The sequence below is a fragment of the Panicum virgatum genome, chromosome 7N (assembly GCF_016808335.1).
Source record: "Panicum virgatum strain AP13 chromosome 7N, P.virgatum_v5, whole genome shotgun sequence".
Lineage (NCBI taxonomy): Eukaryota > Viridiplantae > Streptophyta > Magnoliopsida > Poales > Poaceae > Panicum > Panicum virgatum.
This window is the reverse complement of record NC_053151.1, coordinates 40,209,971-40,232,002: the sequence shown is the minus strand read 5'-3', so window position 1 is coordinate 40,232,002 and position 22,032 is coordinate 40,209,971. Positions and strand designations below refer to the sequence as shown.

At 49.6% G+C, this 22,032-nt stretch overlaps 3 protein-coding genes across 7 annotated transcripts; 2 read left to right on the top strand and 1 right to left on the bottom strand.

Moving 5' to 3' along the window:
• Positions 1–6,218: 6,218 nt before the first annotated feature.
• On the bottom strand, positions 6,219–11,734 carry LOC120681429 (T-complex protein 1 subunit alpha-like). The gene is made up of 17 exons (XM_039962922.1): positions 11,522–11,734; positions 11,321–11,385; positions 10,919–11,008; positions 10,742–10,828; positions 10,604–10,663; positions 10,442–10,492; positions 10,246–10,341; positions 9,705–9,770; positions 9,057–9,274; positions 8,767–8,863; positions 8,140–8,226; positions 7,854–7,988; positions 7,643–7,747; positions 7,277–7,405; positions 7,087–7,190; positions 6,635–6,725; positions 6,219–6,553 (listed from the first exon to the last, which is right to left on the bottom strand). Exons 1-17 carry the CDS (start codon positions 11,577–11,579, stop codon positions 6,470–6,472), a joined length of 1,623 nt encoding a protein of 540 aa, XP_039818856.1. The 5' UTR covers positions 11,580–11,734; the 3' UTR covers positions 6,219–6,469.
• A 129-nt stretch (positions 11,735–11,863) lies between these two features.
• LOC120681431 (probable plastid-lipid-associated protein 11, chloroplastic) lies at positions 11,864–14,996 on the top strand. 5 transcript variants are annotated; one of them, XM_039962927.1, is made up of 6 exons: positions 11,864–12,401; positions 12,528–12,593; positions 13,227–13,450; positions 14,023–14,111; positions 14,190–14,595; positions 14,712–14,996. In XM_039962927.1, the coding sequence occupies exons 1-3, from the start codon at positions 11,902–11,904 to the stop codon at positions 13,324–13,326; spliced, it is 666 nt and encodes a 221-aa protein (XP_039818861.1). In that variant the 5' UTR covers positions 11,864–11,901; the 3' UTR covers positions 13,327–13,450; positions 14,023–14,111; positions 14,190–14,595; positions 14,712–14,996. The 5 variants fall into 5 exon arrangements, with proteins under 5 accessions (XP_039818861.1, XP_039818860.1, XP_039818859.1 ...); XM_039962926.1 differs by having other exon boundaries at positions 14,023–14,595; XM_039962925.1 differs by having other exon boundaries at positions 13,227–14,111; positions 14,712–14,949.
• A 5,745-nt stretch (positions 14,997–20,741) lies between these two features.
• LOC120683797 lies at positions 20,742–21,735 on the top strand. Its single transcript, XM_039965880.1, has 2 exons — positions 20,742–20,947; positions 21,051–21,735. The coding sequence occupies exons 1-2, from the start codon at positions 20,841–20,843 to the stop codon at positions 21,340–21,342; spliced, it is 399 nt and encodes a 132-aa protein (XP_039821814.1). The 5' UTR covers positions 20,742–20,840; the 3' UTR covers positions 21,343–21,735.
• Positions 21,736–22,032: the final 297 nt, after the last annotated feature.

The following is a 22,032-nucleotide window of genomic DNA, read 5'->3' as shown; positions in this document are numbered from 1 at the left end:
TGTGGTGTGTGGGTAGAAGCTTGTGCTGCTGCTCTATTTATAGGCGGCCAAACTGTGGGCATGCATGCATGTATGTATGCATGGAGATAGCAGGATCTCACGAGTCGCTTGCTTCCCCTGCTGGATTTGCGAATCGCCTGCACATGGCTAAGGTCAACATGCTGAGCGCAGTGATGAGAAGTACTAGTTAACAATGAACTCTTAACTGACCTAGCGGGCTAGTAGTACCATTAGGCCGGCCGGCCGGCCCTTTTGTGTGCAGTTCACTTGTCCGTTCCTCGATCTGATTGGTGTGCAACATAGCAATTCCAGCACTCTGCTGCTTTGCCTTCCTAGAGCTAGAGCTACTGTCCCCGGTCGGCCCAATTTAGCTCGATCAATCCTGCTCTGTGCCTGGCTCGTAAGGCATGGTGTATTTCACCGATCACATCCATGTTTAGCTGTTACTCTTCAAGTTCCAGATCACATGCTGATCGAGTCCCAGCAGAGGGTGTTCTCAATTCATGGCGGCATGAAGAATCTGTGGTGGAACAGTGCACGGCGGCAAGTAGAACGGCCAGGGGCGCGGCTCGCAGCCCGGCACGAGGTGATCCGTATCTGAGCACACCAGTTACTGTTTGCGAGTCAGAGCGGCCGTTATTTCAGTTGGCCACGCCTGGCGCCTGCCAATCCCGAGACACGGCTCCCCCTTTCTCCGGTCAGCTAGTCCCCCGCCGCCTTCTCAGATCAACCGGGGGCGGGACCGCCGGAAATCTCGTCGTCCTCCAATCAACTCCGCCCCAAGTCACGACCGCTCGTGTGCCTCCCCGTCCGTCCGTCCGCCCGCTCCTGGCGCCTCCAATCGCACGGTGGGCGCAGAGGAGGGCCCCGGCCGTCACGCTGCAACGAGCGGCAGCCCGCCGTGATCCTGGCCGCCTTGCCGGCTGTGTCCCAGGCCAGGCCCCGCCACCGCGAGCTCCTCGGCTCAGCGGGAATTCGGCGGGCTTGCGTCTTGGGCGCTTTTTTCATTTTTATATTAAAAAATAAAATTTCAAAAATATATGTCGAATAGAAAAATTTTCAAAAATGGGTGCTTGTCGCCCATCCAGCGATAGGATTTAAATGTAAAAAAAATTACATTTAGGTCCTGGCGCCCAGAGCGCATTAAACAGTAAACTTGTAAAATCGATATAAAATCGTAGAAAAATTAAAAAAAATACAAACTCAACTTTTCTGGATTCTATGAAACATGATCTACAACTTTTGTTACATAAAGTTTTTCATTTGATCAATGTATCTTGCTCTATTTTAAATACCAATTTAATGCACTTTTATTTAAATCTCAAGATCCATCATTTGGATGCATGTCATATTTGGCCATAGTGTTGCATATGGTGAGCATAGGCTTGTACAAAATTGGTAGGCTCATAAATCATTTCTAGAATAAGTTTTTAAATTAGATCTTGCACTATGTCTAGTTTAAATGGATTATTTATCCATGCTGCTATACTAAGTATTAGAAGCCATAACTTTTACATTATCATTATTTTACTTCCTAAGAGCTATAAAAAAAGTTTCGTAAATTTTAGATAAGCACAACTAGACCAAATGAATTATTTCAGATTTTTCTAGGTACAAGAACTATTTTTCTTGATTTAGATACATTGATCAAATGAAAAATTTTATGTAACAAAAGTTGTAGATCTTGTTTCATAGAATCTAGAACAGTTGAGTTTGTATTTTTCCAATATTTGTACGATTTTATATCGATTTTACAAGTTCATTGTTTAATGCGTCCTGGGTGCCAGAACCTAAATGTAATTTTTTTTTTACATTTAGGTCCTGTCGCACTGGATGGGCGACAGACACCCTGTCGCCCATTAAGGGGGCGACAGGCACTCATTTTTAAAAATTTCCCTATTCGATATATATTTTTGAAATTTTATTTTTTTAATATAAAAATGAAAAAGGCGCGCGTCTTGGCCGGCCGGCTCCGGGCGCCATCCGCTAACGAGCGCGGCACAGTGGATCGCGGCCGCGGCTTTTCTTTCTCACCCTAAACCCTAAATCACGGCAGTCGGCAGCCCTGCACATCCGGGGAGATGGGCCGGATGTCGTTGTAGTTGTTGGCTCAAGTAAGGCCCATCCATATGTCCATGCGGAGGACAATTTCTGCAATGGAGGACATGGTGTATTTGTGTATACCATTCATTTTAACTGTTTCATCTGTTTATAAGCACCCCTAAAAAAACTGTTTATAAGCAAAACTTGGCATTTATAATTACTAAAAATGAATAGTACTGGATTGTATTTAACCTATGGGATTATGTCATTTGGTTTCGCTAAGTTAGGGGCATCTTTGATGATTTCATTTAAAGACTAAATATTACTGGAGTTAGGGGTGAAATCTAAACTAGGGCAAGAGTGGAATTAAGAAACATAGACTTTCTCCCAAGGGTGAGAATAGTTTTGAGCCCAAATCTAAACGAATAGTACAGATCCTAATTCAGGTCACCACCTAAGGGCAAATACTCTACCTACATTTTTTTAAAAAGATAATACTCTGCCTACATTGGTGCATGGAGTACTATACTACTGTATATGATTGTTTTTATCTGTAACTTTCAGGGTCCCTGATTAGAGGTGAGGGAGGTTCTCAATTCCAGCAGGCTTGACTTTGTACTATTCGTTTTGTTTTTTGGAAAAAAAGAGGAGGGGGGGGGCAATTTGTACTATTCGTCTATTGGAGTACACTAGCAAGCAAAAACGAGCAGAGACCAGCAGTAGCTTGGCACGAGGGGGTCCGTATTTGCGCTAACATTACTGTTGGCAGGTCAGAACGGCCGTTATTTTCAGTTGAGCACGGCTGCTAATCCCGAGACGCCTCCTCCCCTTTCCGGTGGGTCAGTCAACTCCACTCCGCGCTGCCTTCCCGGATCCGCGCTTGCAATTATCTAATCCATCGCCATCAGGGACCGACGGGGATCTCGTCGTCCTCCAATCAAGTCCTCGCCAAGTCACGACCGTGGCACACGGCGGCGGCGTCCCTGCAGCGAGCAGCAGATAGGAGCAGAGCGCCAGAGCTTGCCGTGATCCCGGCCACTTCTGCCAGCTTCCTACCCGACCGCGCGAGCTCATCGATCCGGCCGTCAGGTGGGCTGGCCGGCCGGCTCCGCTCCGGGCGCCATGCACCGATGGCCGGTGCAAGCACGCACCGACGATGACGCTCGCGGCGTCGCGTCCTGCCGTTTCTTCGTGTCGAGGTGGTTCGGGTCGGCCGCGCGGTGGGTGGAGAGCAGCAGCAGGCCGGCAGATTCAAGACGAGCCGGGCCGTGTGATTCAAGGCGACGTTTAGTTTGGGCCCATCTGGTTGAGCAGAATGTTGACGGGGAATAGAGTTTGGCCCGACTTTTACTTCAAAAAAAAAAAAAAGAGTTTGGCCCGACTGCGTGTGCTCCAGTTGGATCGTTCCCTCCCTCTTATTTTTCCGCGACTCCGCCCGTCTTTCCTAGCGGCTGACGACTGGTCGAGCAGCACCGCCCCTTCGTCCGGTCTTCGTCCGGCCCTGGCTTTCGCCGGCGACGAGCATTCACCAGGCATCAGGTACGCCCTTCCCTTCCTGCTGTGCGAAATCGAGCACCCGAAACCCAAATACAAGCTAGTTGCCTAGTTCTGTATATGAATTCGCATCTAACCGAATTACGAGTACACACATGCATTCGTTCCACCCCTGGCTCTCAGGAATAGAATTCCTCTTGCTTTGACGTGAAAGCAAGCGACCAAATACAATTATTCGTTCTTCGTTTGCATGCAGCTGTGGAATACTGTGATCTGTCGTAAAACCCTACTCGATCACTTCATCCGTTCCTAGATTATAGGTTCCTCTTCTCCGGGTGGGAAAGACTGATCTTGCCAGGTGTCGTCGCTCAACCACCATGCCCGATGTCGAGTTTATCCCTGAGGGAGGCCCTTCAGAGAAGGGAGACGATCAAGAGGCACGCCAATTCATCTTTAAAGTAAGTATATGGCCTGACTTCAAATCCTGATGGTGCGACGAGTGCCTGAACTTAACCCACTTATCCAATGCTGGTCTAATTGAAGGTCAAGAAGACAATCGAAAGATGCCTGGAGCAACGCATGAACAAGGCGGAGATGTTCCGGGTGATCCGCGAGGAGGGAATGCCCACATGGATCGCGTTTGCCGGTGAGATCATCTCACGTCGATCGCCATGCATCTTGTTCGAATTCGCTTAAAGTCTTATCTTGATGAATCTCCACATTCGCCGATCGACGCGCGTCGATCTCTGACCTGTCTCCCTGATTCGATCGGCGTCCAGTGTTCAAGGAGCTCCGCGAGCAGAACCACGATTTCTTCAGGGAGTACTACGGCATGCACGACCTCAAGGAGCAGCGCGAGAAGCTTGGTCGTCTGATCCAGGCGTACCGGGCGGGCAGCAGCGCCGCAGCCGCCGGGGCGCGCGCGCTGGAGGCGGCGCCAACGGCCGCCGCCGTGATGGAAACGGATGCCGCGGCCAGCATGGAGTGGTCGGACCAGCAGACGGAGGAGGATGCGTGGTTGGAGTTGGACAGGGAACTCGCCCGCCTGGTGGCCAGTTCTTCGACCGGAGGCGGCGACGAGTCTGCCGGCGCCGCCTTGCCCCACCAGCAGGCCGTGCATTGTCCGGGCGGCCAGCAGCAGCCGCATGACGATCAACAGGCGGTGTTCAACGACTTCCTCCGAGAGATCGGGTGGGCCGAGGAGGCGGTGGCGGCGCCTACGCTGGCCGGGCAGCAGCTGCATGACAACGAGCAGCAGGTGGCCAACGGCTTGTTCCAAGGGGTGGCATGGCCCCTGCAGCTACCGTATCAGCAGGAGCAGGCGGCGCATCTGCCGGCCATGCAGCAGCCACCTTACTATGAGCAGGCGGCTTATTTTCCGGCCGATCGGCAGCCACGTTACCAGGAGCAGGCGGCGCATTTGCCGGCCGGGCAGCAGCTACCTTACCAGCAGCAGGGTATTTATTTTCCGGCCGACCAGCAGCAGCCACGATATCTGGAACAGGCGGTGCCATTGCCGGCCGGGCAGCAGCTGCATTACCAAGTGCAGGATTCGCCGGCCGGTCAGCAGCGATATTACCAGCAGCAGACGATGCATTTGCCGGCAGAGCAGCAGTTGATGTACTATTACCAGGAGCAGCTGATGGCCAATAATGTCGGGTTCCAAGGGGCGCCGCCGCCGACATTGGCGGCCGATCTTCCCGGCGATACTCTGATGGATCCCTGGCCACAGTCGCCGCACGGCATCGGATGGGGGCAGGAGCAGCAGCCTGAACCTCCGGGGCAACGGTGGCCTGGTGCAAATGGCGATCCTCCATCACCCTCCAGCGAGTATCTGGGGAACCAGAACTTGTACGGCGGCAGCAACGGTGGGCGTGTTCCGTGATGTAAATATAATTCTTCAGGTGAATTTGGAAATCTTCAGACATCCGTGTACATATCATTAATTCTTTAGGTGGCTTATTATTTGTGTTCTTGTTTCCTGCACACGAGCCGGACCGATCTGTACATGCATGTCAGATGTGATGATGAGAAAAATATTGCAACCCAGTTCTTTGTATGACAGGGTTGAAGCCTGAAGCTTTCGCTTGTTCTGCAACACATATACTACTTGCCTCCGGATTCTCTATAGGGGCGGCAGCGCAGCCAGTCCTCAAGCGCATCAGACTCCTCGGCATGTTTGGTGAGCTTGCCGCCCAGGATGCGGCTGCTCTTGCCGTGTGAATGTGACGGTGTGGGCATTACTCATTAGAGGCTCAAATGGGCTGGACCGGACCGGAAGGCGCCGTCACAAACGATGTAAGAAGAAATTAGTTTCTTTCTCCAGGAAGTCTTCATCTTGTACGCGACTCCCATCTCCAACAGCCCACCAGCTTATACGGTCACAGGAGCATGTGTTTATCTTGAAGGATTTCTTTTCTTTTTTTGAAATATAAGATCTTGATGGATTTCCCAAATTTGTTTGGCATGCTACAAACTTCAGTTGGGCCTTGGGCGTGCGGTAACCGAAGTTAAGAGTCATTTTTTTTTTCAAATTAGAGGGATATAAAGTGGAATTGGGTGAACATGAACAACCGCCATGTTGGCGGAGATGCTAACGCGCCAGGAAAAAAAAAGATCGGCAGACCATCACAAAATGTAAGTTTGCTTTACATTAATCCTGATCCCAACTTAATAGCTTATTACGCATAACTATGAAATAACTTCCATTTTGGCATAAAAGGCCCCGAAAATGTATCGCACAGTACACAGAAACTTGATTCATTCGTGAGCTGTCTTTCCAAATAACGTCAACTCACTAGGATACAGATCCACTTGCAGTTCTCGTACAACATCCTACTAAAATGTCCACAGCTAGCAAAAAAGGAAAGACAAATATTACATGCTATCACAACCATCACACAACAGTCCACGACCCCTACCAGTGAGCTGGTTACTCCTCTTCGTTACCCTCTTCCTTGGTAAGCATGATCATGTCATCGATCCTCAGGATAGTGATGGCTGCCTCAGTGGCAAACTGCAACGAGAACGCAAAAGATGACTGAACAGATCTCAGGCATTACAAATACTACGATGACAGGGGAACAAGTGGGCCAACCTGAATAATCTTTACTTTGCTCATCGCGGGTTCAATCACACCATAATCAAGGTTATTGCGAATGATACCTTTAGAGAGGTCAAGACCCATGCTGCACAAACAAAGAAACAAACATTAATAGCAAGCATCGATGGATACCAATTATGACTTGTGAGGCTACCAAGATTCATCTAGGTGCAGCTGCAAAGTTTTGGCATGTTGCACCTAATTATAAATCAACGCTCATTTTCACGGAGCTTGTAACACGGTAAACAAAAAATACTGAGATGATATGACTAAGCACATATGTATTGAACAGTGAGCCAGTATATCTCTTTTCCTTGCAGTATAATAGAAAAAACTTCAGAAGGAATTGATAGAAATAGAAAACCACAACTTCAGAAATAAAACAGATGAACCGGAGCCACTTTAATCAAATGACTAAAAATGACAAGTTCTATAATTATCATTACCTTGAGAAATGTTGCTTATCAGCCTTCGTTTGAGCAGTATGATGATATGCCCTAAGTTTTGCTACAAGCTCAGTTGCATCTTTTGCAGCATTAACAGAGAGTACCTGTCAGCGCAAGGTCATGCTAACCATTAATATACTATGTTGATTGGTAAAAAATGTAAATATAAGCAAAATAAACAGGTCAAAACCTTGGGTATGATTAACAAAGATTCAGCGAATTCAGCAATTGCCAACTGTTCCCTAGATCCCAGGGTTGTTGCAAGGTTCTCCAAGTAAACTGATAATGCAGCTTCGACTGCACCACCGCCAGCAACAACCTGCACAACCATGTTAAGGACACTAGCACCATCAATGATAACAAGTAGCATTTGCCTATTCAGAAATAAAAGTAAAGTGCATGTTGAACTGTTTGGTTGTTCCAGGCATGCAAGTAGTCCACAACTATTCATCCATTTAGGCTTTCATACATTGCCTCAAATAAACAGTAAAAATTGTCACTATATGTTCACCTATTAAATGGAGGTGAATAACACATAATTGAACAAAAGGATTACCATATTTGACTCCAGGGTTCTCTTCACAATGCATAAGGCATCATGCAAGGACCGCTCAATCTCATCAAGCATGAAATCATTTGCACCTCTAAGTATTATGGACACCTACACAATAGAAAACAGAAAACCAAGCATTATGCCATTATCTTCAAATTAATGCTGTCCATCCCATAGAAAGCTAATTTAAATTTGGTATGGAAGCAGTACAAACCGCGCTGGTGTTCTTCGTGCCTTTCACCAGGATAACATCATCATCTGCAATTCTTTCCTCCACAACTTCATCCGCATGTCCAAGGAATGATGAATCAAATGTTTCTTCGCCTTCCATGTCCGCAAAAGTAGTAATCTGCAAGGTTCAATTATTAAGCCACATCCACTGTCCATACAAACAAAGCGTGTAAAATTATCACTTGGCTATATATAATCTTGCTTTATTCCTAGAGAACATGAATACAAGTTCTGACAGTATTTTTGAAAACTCTGTTCTGTAAGCATACCATAGTTGCACCGGTGGCCTTGGCAACATGACGCAAATCTTCCTTGCGCACACGCCTTACTGCAATTGCTCCAGCCTCGACAAAGTACTGAAATAGGTTTCATGACACAGTTCCAAAGTCATTGAATAACAGTCATCATCATTATAAGTCTGCGTACAAACATTAGCGAGAGAACTCTAAAAGATCCTGATAGCTGTCTTTATGATAAATCACTGAAGGGAAGGTTCATCTTGAGAACTCAAAAGCCATATGAACCACAATGACACAGGCACAAAAATAATATGGAAGTGAAAGCTCTGGTAAATTTTACATGAAATAATCAAGTAAAAGATATTCCCTCAGCCCATGAAATCTTGATGCCCAGACAGCTAACTCATTCATTAATTAAACTAATTCCTTATGTTCGGATGTCAATTTTTCCTTACCGGAGGGAGTACCAGTGTACCACCTTAAGTCCTCAAGTGCAATGCAAAAAAAAAAAAGAACAGAAGACCAAAAAAGTACCAGCATGAAAGCAACTTTGACCAGAGTGACCAAAGAAAACAAATGATTTGGTGCTTCACAACTAGACACAAAGTATAAGGGAAAATTTCAGAAACACTTCTGCCTGAATAATGGAAAACATACCTTCAAGGACATATCATCAATTCCCTTGGTGGTCAACACAACATTAGCTCCAGCCTTGAGAATTTTCTCAATTCGCTCCTTTGTTATGTCAGATTCTCTGCCAAAGAGTATATTACGAGGATTAACATTTGAGATCTGATCAATGAAATGCTAGCTTTTCAAATAAAATAGGCAGGGATATCAGCCAAAATAAATAAGAAACAAGAACTATGGAAAAGGTATTAAAGAGAGCATGATCAAACCAGAAATAGACAAGAATAATAAAGTATCACGATACAGGATGCAAATACCTTTGACGAATCTTCTCAAGTTCCCTTGGATCAGTTACAAGAACTTGAACACCAAGTTGCATTTTTGTCTTCTGAAGGTTAAAATCGAGACAAGCAATTCTAGCAGGAGTTACTCTAGTAGGCATTCCTTGAGCTGCACGGCCTGTGTTTAATGCGTACCCATTCAGCAGATAACTATCCTTCTGACTTTTACCATGAGCTTTCAAAACATTGATGCTCTGCAGATCAGATAAAACCATAGTTAGATGATAGTATTATGAAAAGCTCAATTGATAACAATAGTTAACACAAAACCCCAGCTTAAAAGATAACAATATTTCATGTTTGAAAATTGCCACCCATGAACTGAGCAGCCAAAAAATAAAATAAAATAACTTTGACATAGTCACCAGCATAGGTAAAAAGACCACCTAGGGGGGCTCAAAGGAATTCGTCGTGCCTGGGGTTGCAGGTAACATCTAACGTCATCTAAATTTATTATGGTACAGCACATTGTCCAAAATTGGCAACAAGTACCAATATAAAGTACTTCAGCAGTGAATGTGAATGGATTAACCAGAGAGATGTCTTATTAATAATAAAGCAAATCCTTATGATAGAATAAATTTAGTTGAGCAGTGCTGTAACCAAAAATGTGTTTTGACTGACCTTGATTGGATACTTCACTTCCCCCTTGGCATTTGTAGTCTTCACAGCTTGAACCGCATCAACGACCTAAAAACCAAATGTCAGGATAACTCAATACTAAATGAAATACCAACTGAAAGACACTTGAAATCCTAGCAGTTGACTCTGGGGATAAATAAACTGTCAGTCGGAAACCATAACAGCACATTGTTACAGATCTCAAGAGAACTATGAGAGCACATATGCAGAGAACCGGTATGGAATAAGGATTTTACAGGTAGTAATTACACACTCAAAAGTAATGCAATACCCTATGTATACAAACAAGAAGGCTAAATGACCGACCAAAGAATCCCCTAACCTAAATGCTAACGGCACATTATTACAGATCTCAAGAGAACTATGAGAGCACAAATGCAGAGAGCCAGTATGGAATAAGGATTTTACAGGTAGTAATTACACGCTCAAAAGTAATGCAATACCCTATGTATACAAACAAGAAGGCTAAATGACCAACCAAAGAATCCCCTAACCTAAATGCTAAATGACCACAGGAACTTACCATAGTTGCAAAGAAATCACTGTCACTATCAATCAGTTTCGATGACATGCTAGTTTTTGCGCAGTTAATAAGGGAGTCTTTTCCAAGTCTATCAACCTGGAAGTGTAGATAAAAATTCAAATTCAAATCAGTATAACAATAGGCATGGAATGGGGCAGCACTCTTCTGACATTTGCTTTGGAGACAAGTATATTACCTTGACTGCCAACTTTTCCTCCACATATTTGCAGGCTTCACGCATAGCAAGCTGGTAGAATATGAAGGAAAAACATCCAACATGTCAACCAGTCATCTTGCCACTAAAGTGACCATTTAACATTCAAATGTTACTATAGCTACAATAAGAACCGAAACTCACCCTGTAGCCACTGATTATAGAGGTCGGATGGATCTTATTTTTCACAAGATCGTTGCCTCTCTGAAACAGAACTGTGTGAGTGCACCTGAAAACTGGTTGGGAAATCGACAACAGTGAGAAAAGCAAAGCATATATTACCTTGAGCAACTCTGCCGCTATGATGACAACTGAAGTTGTTCCATCTCCTACCTCACGATCTTGGAGCTCAGCCAACTCAACAAGAACCTAGCAATTGATAGACACCAAAAAATATAAACACACAGAAGCAATCAAAACATAAGACTTCAATTTTCAGATTTTGTGGCTAGGAGTCACCTTGGCAGCTGGGTGCTCAACTTCCAACATCTTCAGTATGGTGGCTCCATCATTAGTTATTATAACATCACCAATGTCATCCACTAGCATCTGTAAGCAGTATATGCTGAATTAGTTTTCACTATTCCTGCTTAGAGTACCATAGACTCAATTCTTTTGTTTATTGGCTATTTTTCAGATTTGTTACAGAATTATTCAAACTGTGACGACACTGAGCCCAATCTATGTAATTAGCAGAGCACGAAGCAGCATTCAGATGAGCAGAATACCATTCTAGACTTCGAGTAACAACAGATCATAAGATGATGCTGTGATTTACAAATCTAAAGTTTGGATCCATCAAAGGCAGCATGAGTGATATGTCATAAACACCAAATAGATCAAAGTGAAAGACACACATACCTTGTCGAGCCCGACGGGGCCGAGCGAGGATTTGACGATGTTGGCCACTGCCCCGCACGCCATCACTGCGATCAAACGAGAAGATTCAGTAACTAAAGCAGAAAGCGCCCAACGGCGACTCGGGCCAATAGATCTCACAGACCCCCGCACGCCCGCCGGCGGAATCTGAAGGCAAGGGAAGGAAGGGGTGGCGGCAGTTACCGTTCTGCGTGCGGACGTCCTGGCCGGACTGGCGCTCGCCGAGGATGTCGATCGCCATGGCTGCGGCGGCGAGGTCGGTGGAGTCAAAGCGCGAGAGGGTTCGAGGCGGAGGAGCTCTTCGGTCACGCTCTAGTGGGGTTTTGTAGATTCGACTTGCGGGTTAGGGTTCGATGCAGCAAATGGGGCTTGTAGCCTTGTAGGAGGAGGCTTAGTTCTGCAGCCCATCGAGGCAGGAAACGGGCCCTCAAAAAAGGCAGAAAATGGGCCCATATCTTGGCACTCGGCCCAACTCCCCTTCGAGGGAAGGCTGTGCGCCTGTGTTGCTCTTGCTCCTCGCCGTCTCCACCACCCGAAGTCCCGAACCAAATCTTCCTTCGCTGATGGCGCCACTCCTCTACCAAGGGGTCCCCAAAACCTTCGCACCACCGATTTCCCGCGCTCGCCACCGCCTCGCGCCCAGACCGCCCTCCGCCGCCACCTTCCTCCGCGGCCTGTTCCCTGCCCGCCCGCCGCCGGCGAAGGCCGAGCTCCTCCGCCTCATCGCCGACCAGGGCCGCGGCCTCGAGACGCAGTCCGACCCCGCGCGCCTCGCCGACATCGTCTCCTGCGTCGACGCGCTCGCCGCGGTATCCCCCGGCGCGGACACCGTCTCCGACGCCGCCAAGCTCTCCGGAACCTGGCGCCTGCTCTGGACGACCGAGCAGGAGCAGCTCTTCATCGTGCGCAACGCCCCCTTCTTCCGGACCGCCGCCGGCGACGTGCTCCAGGTCATCGATATCCCCGGCGGCGCCCTCAACAACGTCATCACGCTTCCGCCTTCGGGCGCGTTTGTCGTCAATGGCGCCATCGAGGTCCAGCCACCCCAGCGAGTCAATTTTAGGCAGGTTTTTTTTTATGCTTGTTCATTACCACATAACATTTGTCCTTTGTCTGATCACCTGGTCGTAGTTGGATCACTGATGAGCGTTTTACATTTTACTGTGTAATGTTGATGTGCTTGTTCTAGGTTCACACGCGCTATACTGAGAGGAAGCAACTGGGAGGTACCTTTTCCACCATTTGGGAAAGGATGGTGAGTGCAGCATGTTCATCGACATGAATCATTTTGGTTGAGATTGAATCATTTTATTGCATAGGAACTAGAGCAATAATGCAAGTACAGCAACTTGACTGTGTACACTGCGATTCAAAGAAATCGTGTACATCAAAAGGAATTTTGCAGGCATATTGACTGAACTGAACGGGAAATTGAAAAAGACTCCTTCCTGAATCACTGTAACAGCTAAACTTAGCAACGCTGCTATCCTTCTTGGTACTAGATGCGGCAAACCAATTCCTGTCTTGTTAGGTCCTCATTTTTGCTCTTGTTTAGTTTACTTTTGCTTCTCTAACAAACTCAGTTTGTCCTTGATCCACCATAGAAAAAATCCCTGCTTATATGTTAAGTTGGGCTGGATTAAACGCTTAAGCAGCTTTATTTCACGATCTGACTTCTTCACTCAGTGCTTGGGTGAAAATGGAAAAATATGTCCTGACCAGTGAAAGGCTAAATGTTTTATAATGTTAGCTTTCTACTTGGTGGTGGTGGTTTCATCAAGCAGGATTCCTGCAAAGCTATAAAAGCGGAACATCTGTGTTAAACATTTTTTAGTTTGTCAGTTCTTTCCAATTTTTTTTTCATTTGAATCATTATCCCTACTTTCAGGTTTGACACCGTATATTTGGATGATGACATACGGGTCGCCAAGGACATAAGAGGGGACTATTTAGTAGTTGAGCGGGCTCCATATTCTTGGGATGGATAGTGTCTGAAGTTCAAAGCTGACTAAAAGAACATTTGGGGAACCTTGTGCTTTCCCAGCATAGACTTCACATTTTACTATGCCATTTCTTTTCCTGTACATTGTTTTGTTCTACGGATACTATGTTGTAAGTCTGATTCATGCTGTACTCGCTGTAAGATATTCTCCAAAAAAATTGATAAAGGAAGTTGATATTGTCCGTATATGTTTTCCTATGTGAAAGAACACCAACTTGCTCAAGTATATTAGCTGCTTTGACTTGATGATGCTGTGGATCAGGCTCTAAAGTACTTTGAATGAATAATGAAATGGTAAAGAAGGATCCACTACACTTCTACTTGTTGAACTTGGTATTGCATTGTTATGGCCCAGCCATGATGGACTTATGGACGATTTCAGTTTATTTTGATAGTGTTACTTGCTTGTTGGCTTAGCTTAAAAGTATTGGGCACATCATAGCTTTAATTGGTGGTTTTGTGCATGTGACGTATGCTCTCATGCCATCAGGTCAATAAATACAATCATCTATGTAAGGGTAGTAGCAGCAGCATTGCTTTCTTGAAACCCAACTTTGCTTTGGGAAAAGTAGCAAATCTAATGTTGAAACATAAGATTCCGGATCTGTAACCACTTACCATTTGACAACTAATTTAGGAGTGTGTCTCAGATGCAATTATTTTTATACTATATCTCTGCCAGTCAGGGGATCATACTGCCGGTCTTGGACTTCATGTAATCATGTTCAAGTGTTGTACCTGTGGAGTCCAATTGGCATGTGCAGTGCAGTGGTGAGAGAAATCGATTTACCATTTTTGTTTTTATTTCCATGATGACTAACTTATTTGGTCATTTCTTTATTTGTGAAGACTCTGCTCTGCAGAAGTAATTTTTTGTGAGGTTTTCTGCTATTCATCAGAAGTCAGGGAATAGGTCTGTTATGCAATGGATCAATTTAACATCACTGCTATATGATATTTGAGGTCAGATCATCAGAAACTTCTGGTGCAAAATGCTTCAAGTTTTCTCCTACTGTTGGACTGAACAACAACCTTTGTTTTCAACAGCTTATTTCAATTATCTAGTCTGGCGTTCACCCTCTTGTACTAATAAAGTGGGTTTTGTTGATGCTGTTTCCGCAATTGCAGGTTCTGAGTCGCAGTCGCACAGCATTGGGAGGGTTTCGGAGGACAGGTTGGACCATGACCCCCGGGCCAGGCTATACAGTGTTGCAGCATATTCTGTACTGTGTAGTGCTCGGTATTGTGCAGAAAGGTAACATGCTTATTCGCTGGCTCATCAGTTGCTCGAGCTCCATCACGGCAATTGTTTTGGTATGTTCGGTTAGGTCTGGGATTAATCATATGGTTAAGAACTATTTATTTTGCCAGAGCTGGCCTACCAAGCCCTGCAGCCTGGAGCCATAAGCCATTTCAATCAAAGATTAGAAGACGACGGCGGGATCAGACCTCTCCATGGGCCTGCCCAAGTGCTAATGTCCGGATGATCAACAACTCTGGTGTTCTATGGATAGTGATACACATTTTATACTTCGACTCTACATTGTAATCACCCAGGTTAGCATACGTTTCCACTTAAAATAATTGCAAATACTGACATGATTACTCATTGATGTTGATCAACTATTCATGATCTACTCATGGCTAGATAATTAACCTCCTAGACTGCAAATCTAAGACTCTAAGTACTCTTTGAACCTGTATCTATCATACTCAGAAGATAATATAGCATCAACATATGAAATCGGCATCGCTAGATTGTTACCCTTAGGTGCCCTGGCTCCCATCCACAAGGCTCTACACCCCCTCGTGGTTCCTTGGACACGCTACTTTAAATTGTGTACTGCACCCTTGGCAAAATTATCCGCTAGCAGGTGGCGCTGATAGGCGCGCATCTCGCGCGTCGCGGGCTCGCGGCACGCCGCTTGGTAGGCTCCCGGACCAAGTGTACGGCTGCTGGCCGCGCGCACACGGCCCGAGCCGATGAGCCCAGCGGCCGGCCGGCAGAGGAGCGCGGTGCTGCCTGCTCCGGAGTAGGGGGCCGGGACGGCATCCCTTGCGGCGACAGTGGCAGCCGCAGCCGCAGCCGCGGATCTCAGCACCGAGATATCGGCCTGCACACTACCTGGGCTTAGCCTAGGCTGGGCGCGCTCCGCAGCGGCTGGTTCCGTCGCGGCGCGAGTGTCGTACCACCCAAGAAAAGGAAATCCCAGCCGGCACGCACACGCTGACACGCAGAGGCCTGGCCGGCTAGCTGGCAGGCAGCCACCAGCAGCCGGCGCGCTGCGCGGGTTGGCTTGGCAAGGGCAGGGCGCGGCACGGGCGCGGGGCAGAGGCCTTGGCAATTGGCAATTGGCAATTGGCAATTGGCAATTGGCAATTGGCATGGCCCGTGCACGCCATCCGTCGCGGATGATCGAGCCAGCTGCCAGCCCGGTGCGGTCCGCGGCGATATGATCGCCGTCCGCTTCCTTTCCTTGCTCCTCCTCCCCCCTCGATCGCCTGCTGTTGTTTATTGTGGTTGGGGACGACGGGCTGGGCCAGGCCAGGCGCGACAGCGGCGGCAGGAAGCGGTGGTCCTGGTACTTGCGCACGTACAGCAACTTTCCCCGGCGGACCCGCCCACCCCATGTCCGTCGTCCGCCTTTGGGCGCGGCTGGGCTGACCCCGCCGCACCGCCTTTTTTCCGTCGACACCATCATGGCCGCACGTTGCTCCGTCGCAGTCCCTGATCGCCTGCCCATGGCGACCGTTTGCTCCCTGCTGCGCTGTCTGCTGCCTGTGCTCGCTCTCGCGCGCGTTCCCCTTCCTCCAGTAGCTGTGCGTGCATGCCTGCGCGTAGGGTCTCGGCTCACCTTCGCCGGACGATCGTCGCCTCGTCTATCGGAGCATGCATGCTGCATGCCATGTCAGGGACCGGATATGCTAATAGGTTCCGTTTAGTTTGTAGCGTGCTAGTAAATAGTGATATTTTGACCGCTAATTACGGTGTCAAACAAAGCCAGTTTACAAAATCAACTTCAGAACCCTCGCGCTAGCGACCCTAAAAAATCTAATGAGGTCTTTGACCGCGTGATTAGAGGATAGTTACTGTAGCATCACTGTAGCAAAATCATCACTTAATTACTATCATTAGATTCGTCGCTGAAAGTTACACCCATCTCTGAAAAAGTTTTGCAAATTGACTTCATTTACTACTTCATTCATAGAAAATTCTCTTATAGAATGAATAGCGCAGGGTGAACCAAACAACGCCTATAGCCTCTTGCATGCAATGCAAGCTTCTGTGAAGAAATCAGTAACATGCATGCACATGTATGTCGTTGCCTACCGGCTACCGATCAAACCAAGTTGAGCAAGCACTACGTCAACAACCATTAGAGCACTAGCTAGGTTTATTTTAACCCTCTTCTAGACCGGAATAGCTAGGTTTCCATTCAGCGATCTTTAATTTGAGGCAACACGGATGCACTTAAAACTTTGTTGATGGTTGGCCTTGACCCTTGAGCCAACAAGCGATACACATCAAGAGCGATGAGGCCTATATATGGGGGGGCGGGGGGATCCATAGTACAGTGTGTGAAACCACAGGCGGTACGCAAGTGCGTAGTACAGCACAACAGTACCGGTTACCGTGTCTCGTCGCGGTCGTTTGTCCAGTAGCTAGCATCGCCTGCCTCATCATCGGCGCTCATCTCCCAGTGCATTATATCGTTTCTCTCCTACGGACCTACCTAGATATGGCCTTGTGCACGCGCGCGCATCGTGTGGCCAAAAGTACCCTACCACGTACACGCCCGCCCTCTGCTGCTAGTAGCTACCCCGGCCCGCGCCCGTGTGACATGCATCAGGATCAATGCGCGCGGTATATATCTATCTTTTTTTAGAAACGCACAAGATAGTGCGAGTTTCATTGATATAAAAGAATAATACAAGTCTACAGCCCTGGGAGGTCATAGCTAGGAAAACAAAAAAAATTGAAAAAAACAAAGATTCGTCCGGTTAGATTGGGACGTCAACACGGGGAACTCAACTCAACTCACTCGGTTGGATTGGGTCATCAACACGAGGAGAACTCGAAACTACATCCAGAGGCCCAGTGGAACCACTCCACACAAAACGTCAACAAGGTCGAAAACAGTATAGCAGCACTCATCCACACTCCACTCTTATAAATCGTCGAAAAACTTCGACGCAACCCGACGTTGAAAAAGAACGAAGAGGCGGACACCACCGCATCAAGAGGGTCGCCGCCATACAGGATCCTTCGCCGTGATGCCGCTGCAACCAAATGCACCACCCGACGGAGTGAACAACGCCGGATCCGGGCCACTCGTAGACTGCCACACAGTCGCCGCCACGATAACATAACGCGCGGGGGCCTCGCCGCTTCCGCCGTTGGACTCCACCTCTCACATCTGCGCACGGAGGCCTCGCCACACCCGTCACGTAACTCTACGCCCAGGATCCGTTTCAGAAGTCGTCGTCGGAGTGGTGAGCAAAGATGCCCCGCTCCCCTGAATCTCTAACAAACCGCCATGCAACACCCTTTCATCTTGCCAAGCAGTGGAAAAATCGACCCCCAGCAGAAGCCGCTAATGACCAAGGACCGCTGAAGCCACACACCGAGCTGGGTCTCTAGAGAACGACGTTTTCAAGAAGGGCACGACGACAAGCGCCGCCGTCGCTCGTCGCTCGTTAGAGGACAGGGTTTTCACCCAGAGAACCCCGTGCAGCAGAGTTGTAGCTCCAAAATGACACCCCCAACGAGGAAAGCAACGTCAAGGACGCCGCCGTCATCCCACCAACAACGCCGGCGAGGGCTTTCGCCCAGAGCATCCCAACCCCAAACTGCACGCGCACGGCGTGGCAAAACCGACACCAACGCCACAGCAGCCCGTCCGGGACGACACCGCCGCCGCGCCTCCACAAGCCCATGCACTTGATCGCCGCAAGCAGTGTCGCGCAACGATGCCGCACGCCCGTCACCGAGGCCGCCTCCGTGCGAGGGAAGCACTCCCACGCCGAGGCAGCCGCTGCGCGCGGGCACCTTGCCCCACGCCAACGTCGACACCGCGCGCAGGCCCCACGCCGACACCGCCGCCGCGCGCGGCCCCGCGGCCCGCATTGTCGCCGCCACTGCTGGGAACGACGGACGCCGCGCACCGGGCACGCCGGAGGAGCCCCGCCGACCGGCCTCGCCGTCTGCCGCCCGCACCGGCGAGCACCCCGGCCGCGCGTTCCTCTGGACACCAAGCTCGCAGACGCCGCCTTCAGCCTCCTCCACGCCGATGCCACTGCCGCCGCGGCTGCTCGCCGGCCGCACGGACGCCGCACGCCCCGCGTCGAGGCCGCTGCCGCGCGAGGGCAGCTCGCTCCACGCCGGCGCGCGCAGCCCCGCGCCCCGCACCGTCGCCGCTGAGGACGCCAAGAACGAGGACGCCACCTCCGCCGTGCGTGGAAACACGCCGCATCGACACCGCCACCGCGGCCTCCGTTGGCCTCGCCGCCGGTGCTCCACGCCAGATCCGGCCGTGGGGGGCCCGGATCCGGCCACCAGCGCCACGGATCCGGCGCGCCGTCGGCGCACCGCGTCTCGGCGCCGGCTGACAGCGCGCCGCCCCCGCACGGCGGAGCACGCGGCTAGCCCGTGCGAAGTCCTGGCCGCCGTCTTCTCCGCCGTGCGAAGTCCTGGCCACCGTCTTCCTCGGGGCTGCGCGGGCTTCCGGGCGGACTCCTCCGACGGCGGCGAGGAGAGGGGTGGAGATGGGGGCTACGCGGCGGCGGAGGCTGGGGGCGCCGCCGAGTCGCCCCGTGCGGAGGGCGACGCGGAGGAGATCCTACGCTCGCAGCTGGGCATCGTCTCTCTTTTGTTTCCTAAAATTTCTCTTCAATACTGACAGCGCCGTTGTGTCATGTAGCCACGTCGCTGCTGTGTCACGCATGCCTGGTGTCACGTCTGCGAGGGACCACGAGCTGTGACGGAGCTACAATACAACGGGATCCTTCCGAGCTGCCGGTAGTAGCAGTAGAAGCACGTACAAGGCGCACACAGCTGGGGCGTCGGCTAGCTGCTGGCTCGGTCCGGAATACATGCATGCCACACGGCTCATCGGCGCCCGCCACACGGGAGATCTGAAGATCGCCGTCCATTATTTCCTGGGCACTGGGTGGGCATGCAAAACCTGACGGCGCGGCGGCGCACACAGCTAGGAGCTAGCTAGCCGCGCGCCGCAGCATTGGATTATTCATGCATGCGCACCTCTGATCTTTCTGCTAGATTGTATTATTACATGGATGGATATTCTATGACGTACCCGTCAGAGATCCGATCGATCCACGGGAAAAGTCGATCGAGGGGAATAGATCGATGGATTTTTTTTAGCTAATAAGCAGAGGATTTGGAGATGCATAATCTTTGATTATCCATGTCCTTGCATGTCGGTCTAGCGAGATAGCTTCAGCGAAAGCGTCAGTTTAATTAATCTGCCGCTCGATCGCTCTACAATATATATTCGCCGGCCATCGTGCCCACGTAGCGCGGCGGCGCCGTGCACGGTTCAGCTAGCGCGGACTCGGGCGATTAGCAGTCCATTGCTTGTAGGTTTCGTGCATATCATGCACTGACGACCGATCGCCGGCCTGTTCCTCGCCGTTCGGTACTTCTCCCATCTGCTCTGAATCCAAAGCCACCGCGCTCCTTTATTTCGCTCGGAATGCATCAGGTTCATCGATGAGTGCAGTACACAATCGTTTCTTCCCGAGGGTTGCCTGCAAGCGAAGAAGCGCCGACTTGGAGACGCAGATCAGCGGAACCGGCTCCGGTGGCGATGGACCAAGATTCTATATCACGGCCGCCCGGCCGGGCCGCTTCGAGATCGATCGGCTCGACGCGTCGTCGTCGTCCTCCTCCCTTCGCCGGTCGCTGGATTAATAAGGTTGTCGGGTCGCGTGCCTCGCTTCCCTGCGGCCCCGCCCCCGGCCTCTCCCCCTGTGTTTATTTACATGCACGTACACCTCCAATCTCTGGCCGTGTTTGGTTAGTTTTCGTGGTTTTACTGTAGCAACTTTGACCCAAAATTTAGAGTAGCAAACGAAGTCTAGTTACAAAACCACCTCCACAACCCCCCGTGTAAATCGCGAGACGAATCTAATGAGGGCTTTGACCGCATGATTAGAGGATGGTTACTGTAGCATCACTGTAGCAAATCATCAATTAATTACCGTCATTAGATTCGTCTCGAAAAGTTACACCCATCCCTAAAAAGGTTTTGCAAATAGACTTCATTTAGTACTCCATGCGTACAAGATTCTCTTCTCGAAAAACGTGCGCGAAAAAACTCACATGTAACCAAACACGGCCTCTCTCTCATATTTAACGCCCGCCGAACCCTCTCCTCCGGCCTGCCTTTCCATATCACTCCTCTACTCCCCCTTCCCATCCTCTTCTCCTCTCCTTGTGTTTGTCTCTCCTGCTTGCTTCCTCCTCCGCGTCTCGCCATGGCCGGCGCCGGCGCCGCCGCCACCGTCTGCTCCATGTGCGGCGACGTAGGCTTCCCCGAGAAGCTCTTCCGGTGCGCGCGCTGCCGCCACCGCTTCCAGCACTCGTACGTATATATATTCCCTCTGCATGCGCCCAAGCTCCTCCCCTTCCCCCAGCTCAATCTCTTCATGCTCGCCACTGACGCTGGATGCCATGGCGACATGCAGATACTGCACCAGCTACTACGGCGACGGCGCGCCGGCCTCGGCCGGCTCCGGCACGTGCGACTGGTGCCTCAGCGACGTGGCCGCCGGGAAGGCGAGGTGGTCGTCGCCGTCGCCGTCGTCCGCGGCCGGGAAGCAGCACGCCGCGGGCAGCAGCCAGGAGTCGTCGTCCACCACGAGCTCCGGCGGCGGCGGCGACCACCAGCACCAGCAGGCCGAGGCCGGGCGGCGGGCGACGACGACGACCAGGGTGGCCGGCCGCAGGTACAAGCTGCTCAAGGACGTCCTGTGTTAGTTGGCTAGCTGGCTGTAGCTAGCTAGGTCATGGGCCTGACGACCTTGGTGATGAAGTCTCTACCGCATCGTGAAGATTCTAGCTAATACTAGATCGCGACGGACCCGGCAGGCAGTATTAAGTACGACTAGCGAGTATAGTTATATGACCTAGTAACCGATCGAGTTAGCTGGCCTGATGTGTGTGTGTGTGTGTGTGTGTGTGTGTGTGTGTGTGTGTGTGTGTGTGTGTGTGTGTGTGTGTGTGTGTGTGTGTGTGTGTGTGTGTGTGTGTACTATGTGCTTTTGTATATGTATGTTTGCTTGGATTAGGAATGGTTGTTAGCCTGATTCTTATCTATGTTCAGTACTATATATATGCATGGAAATGTTGGCTTGGTTTGCTCGTTATAAATATCTTATGCTTCTTCTAGTAGTATTTGACTAGAATATATAGTGCTGTTCTCTTGTTCCTTTCAGCTCCAAGCTACCGTTGTTATTAGTTCACCACATAATGCCCTCAAAAAAAAAGTTCACCACATAATATTGCATGGTTTCACATTTAGAAAGTATACTGCTAGCATAATCATCGGGCGATCTGCTTAACCGTCTTTTACATGCACCACACTAACTCCTGGACTTTTGGTTCAATTGGCATAGCTTTTGCTTTGTTTGGGAGTTTGAGGCTTTGAGCATCCATGCGTTGGACCGC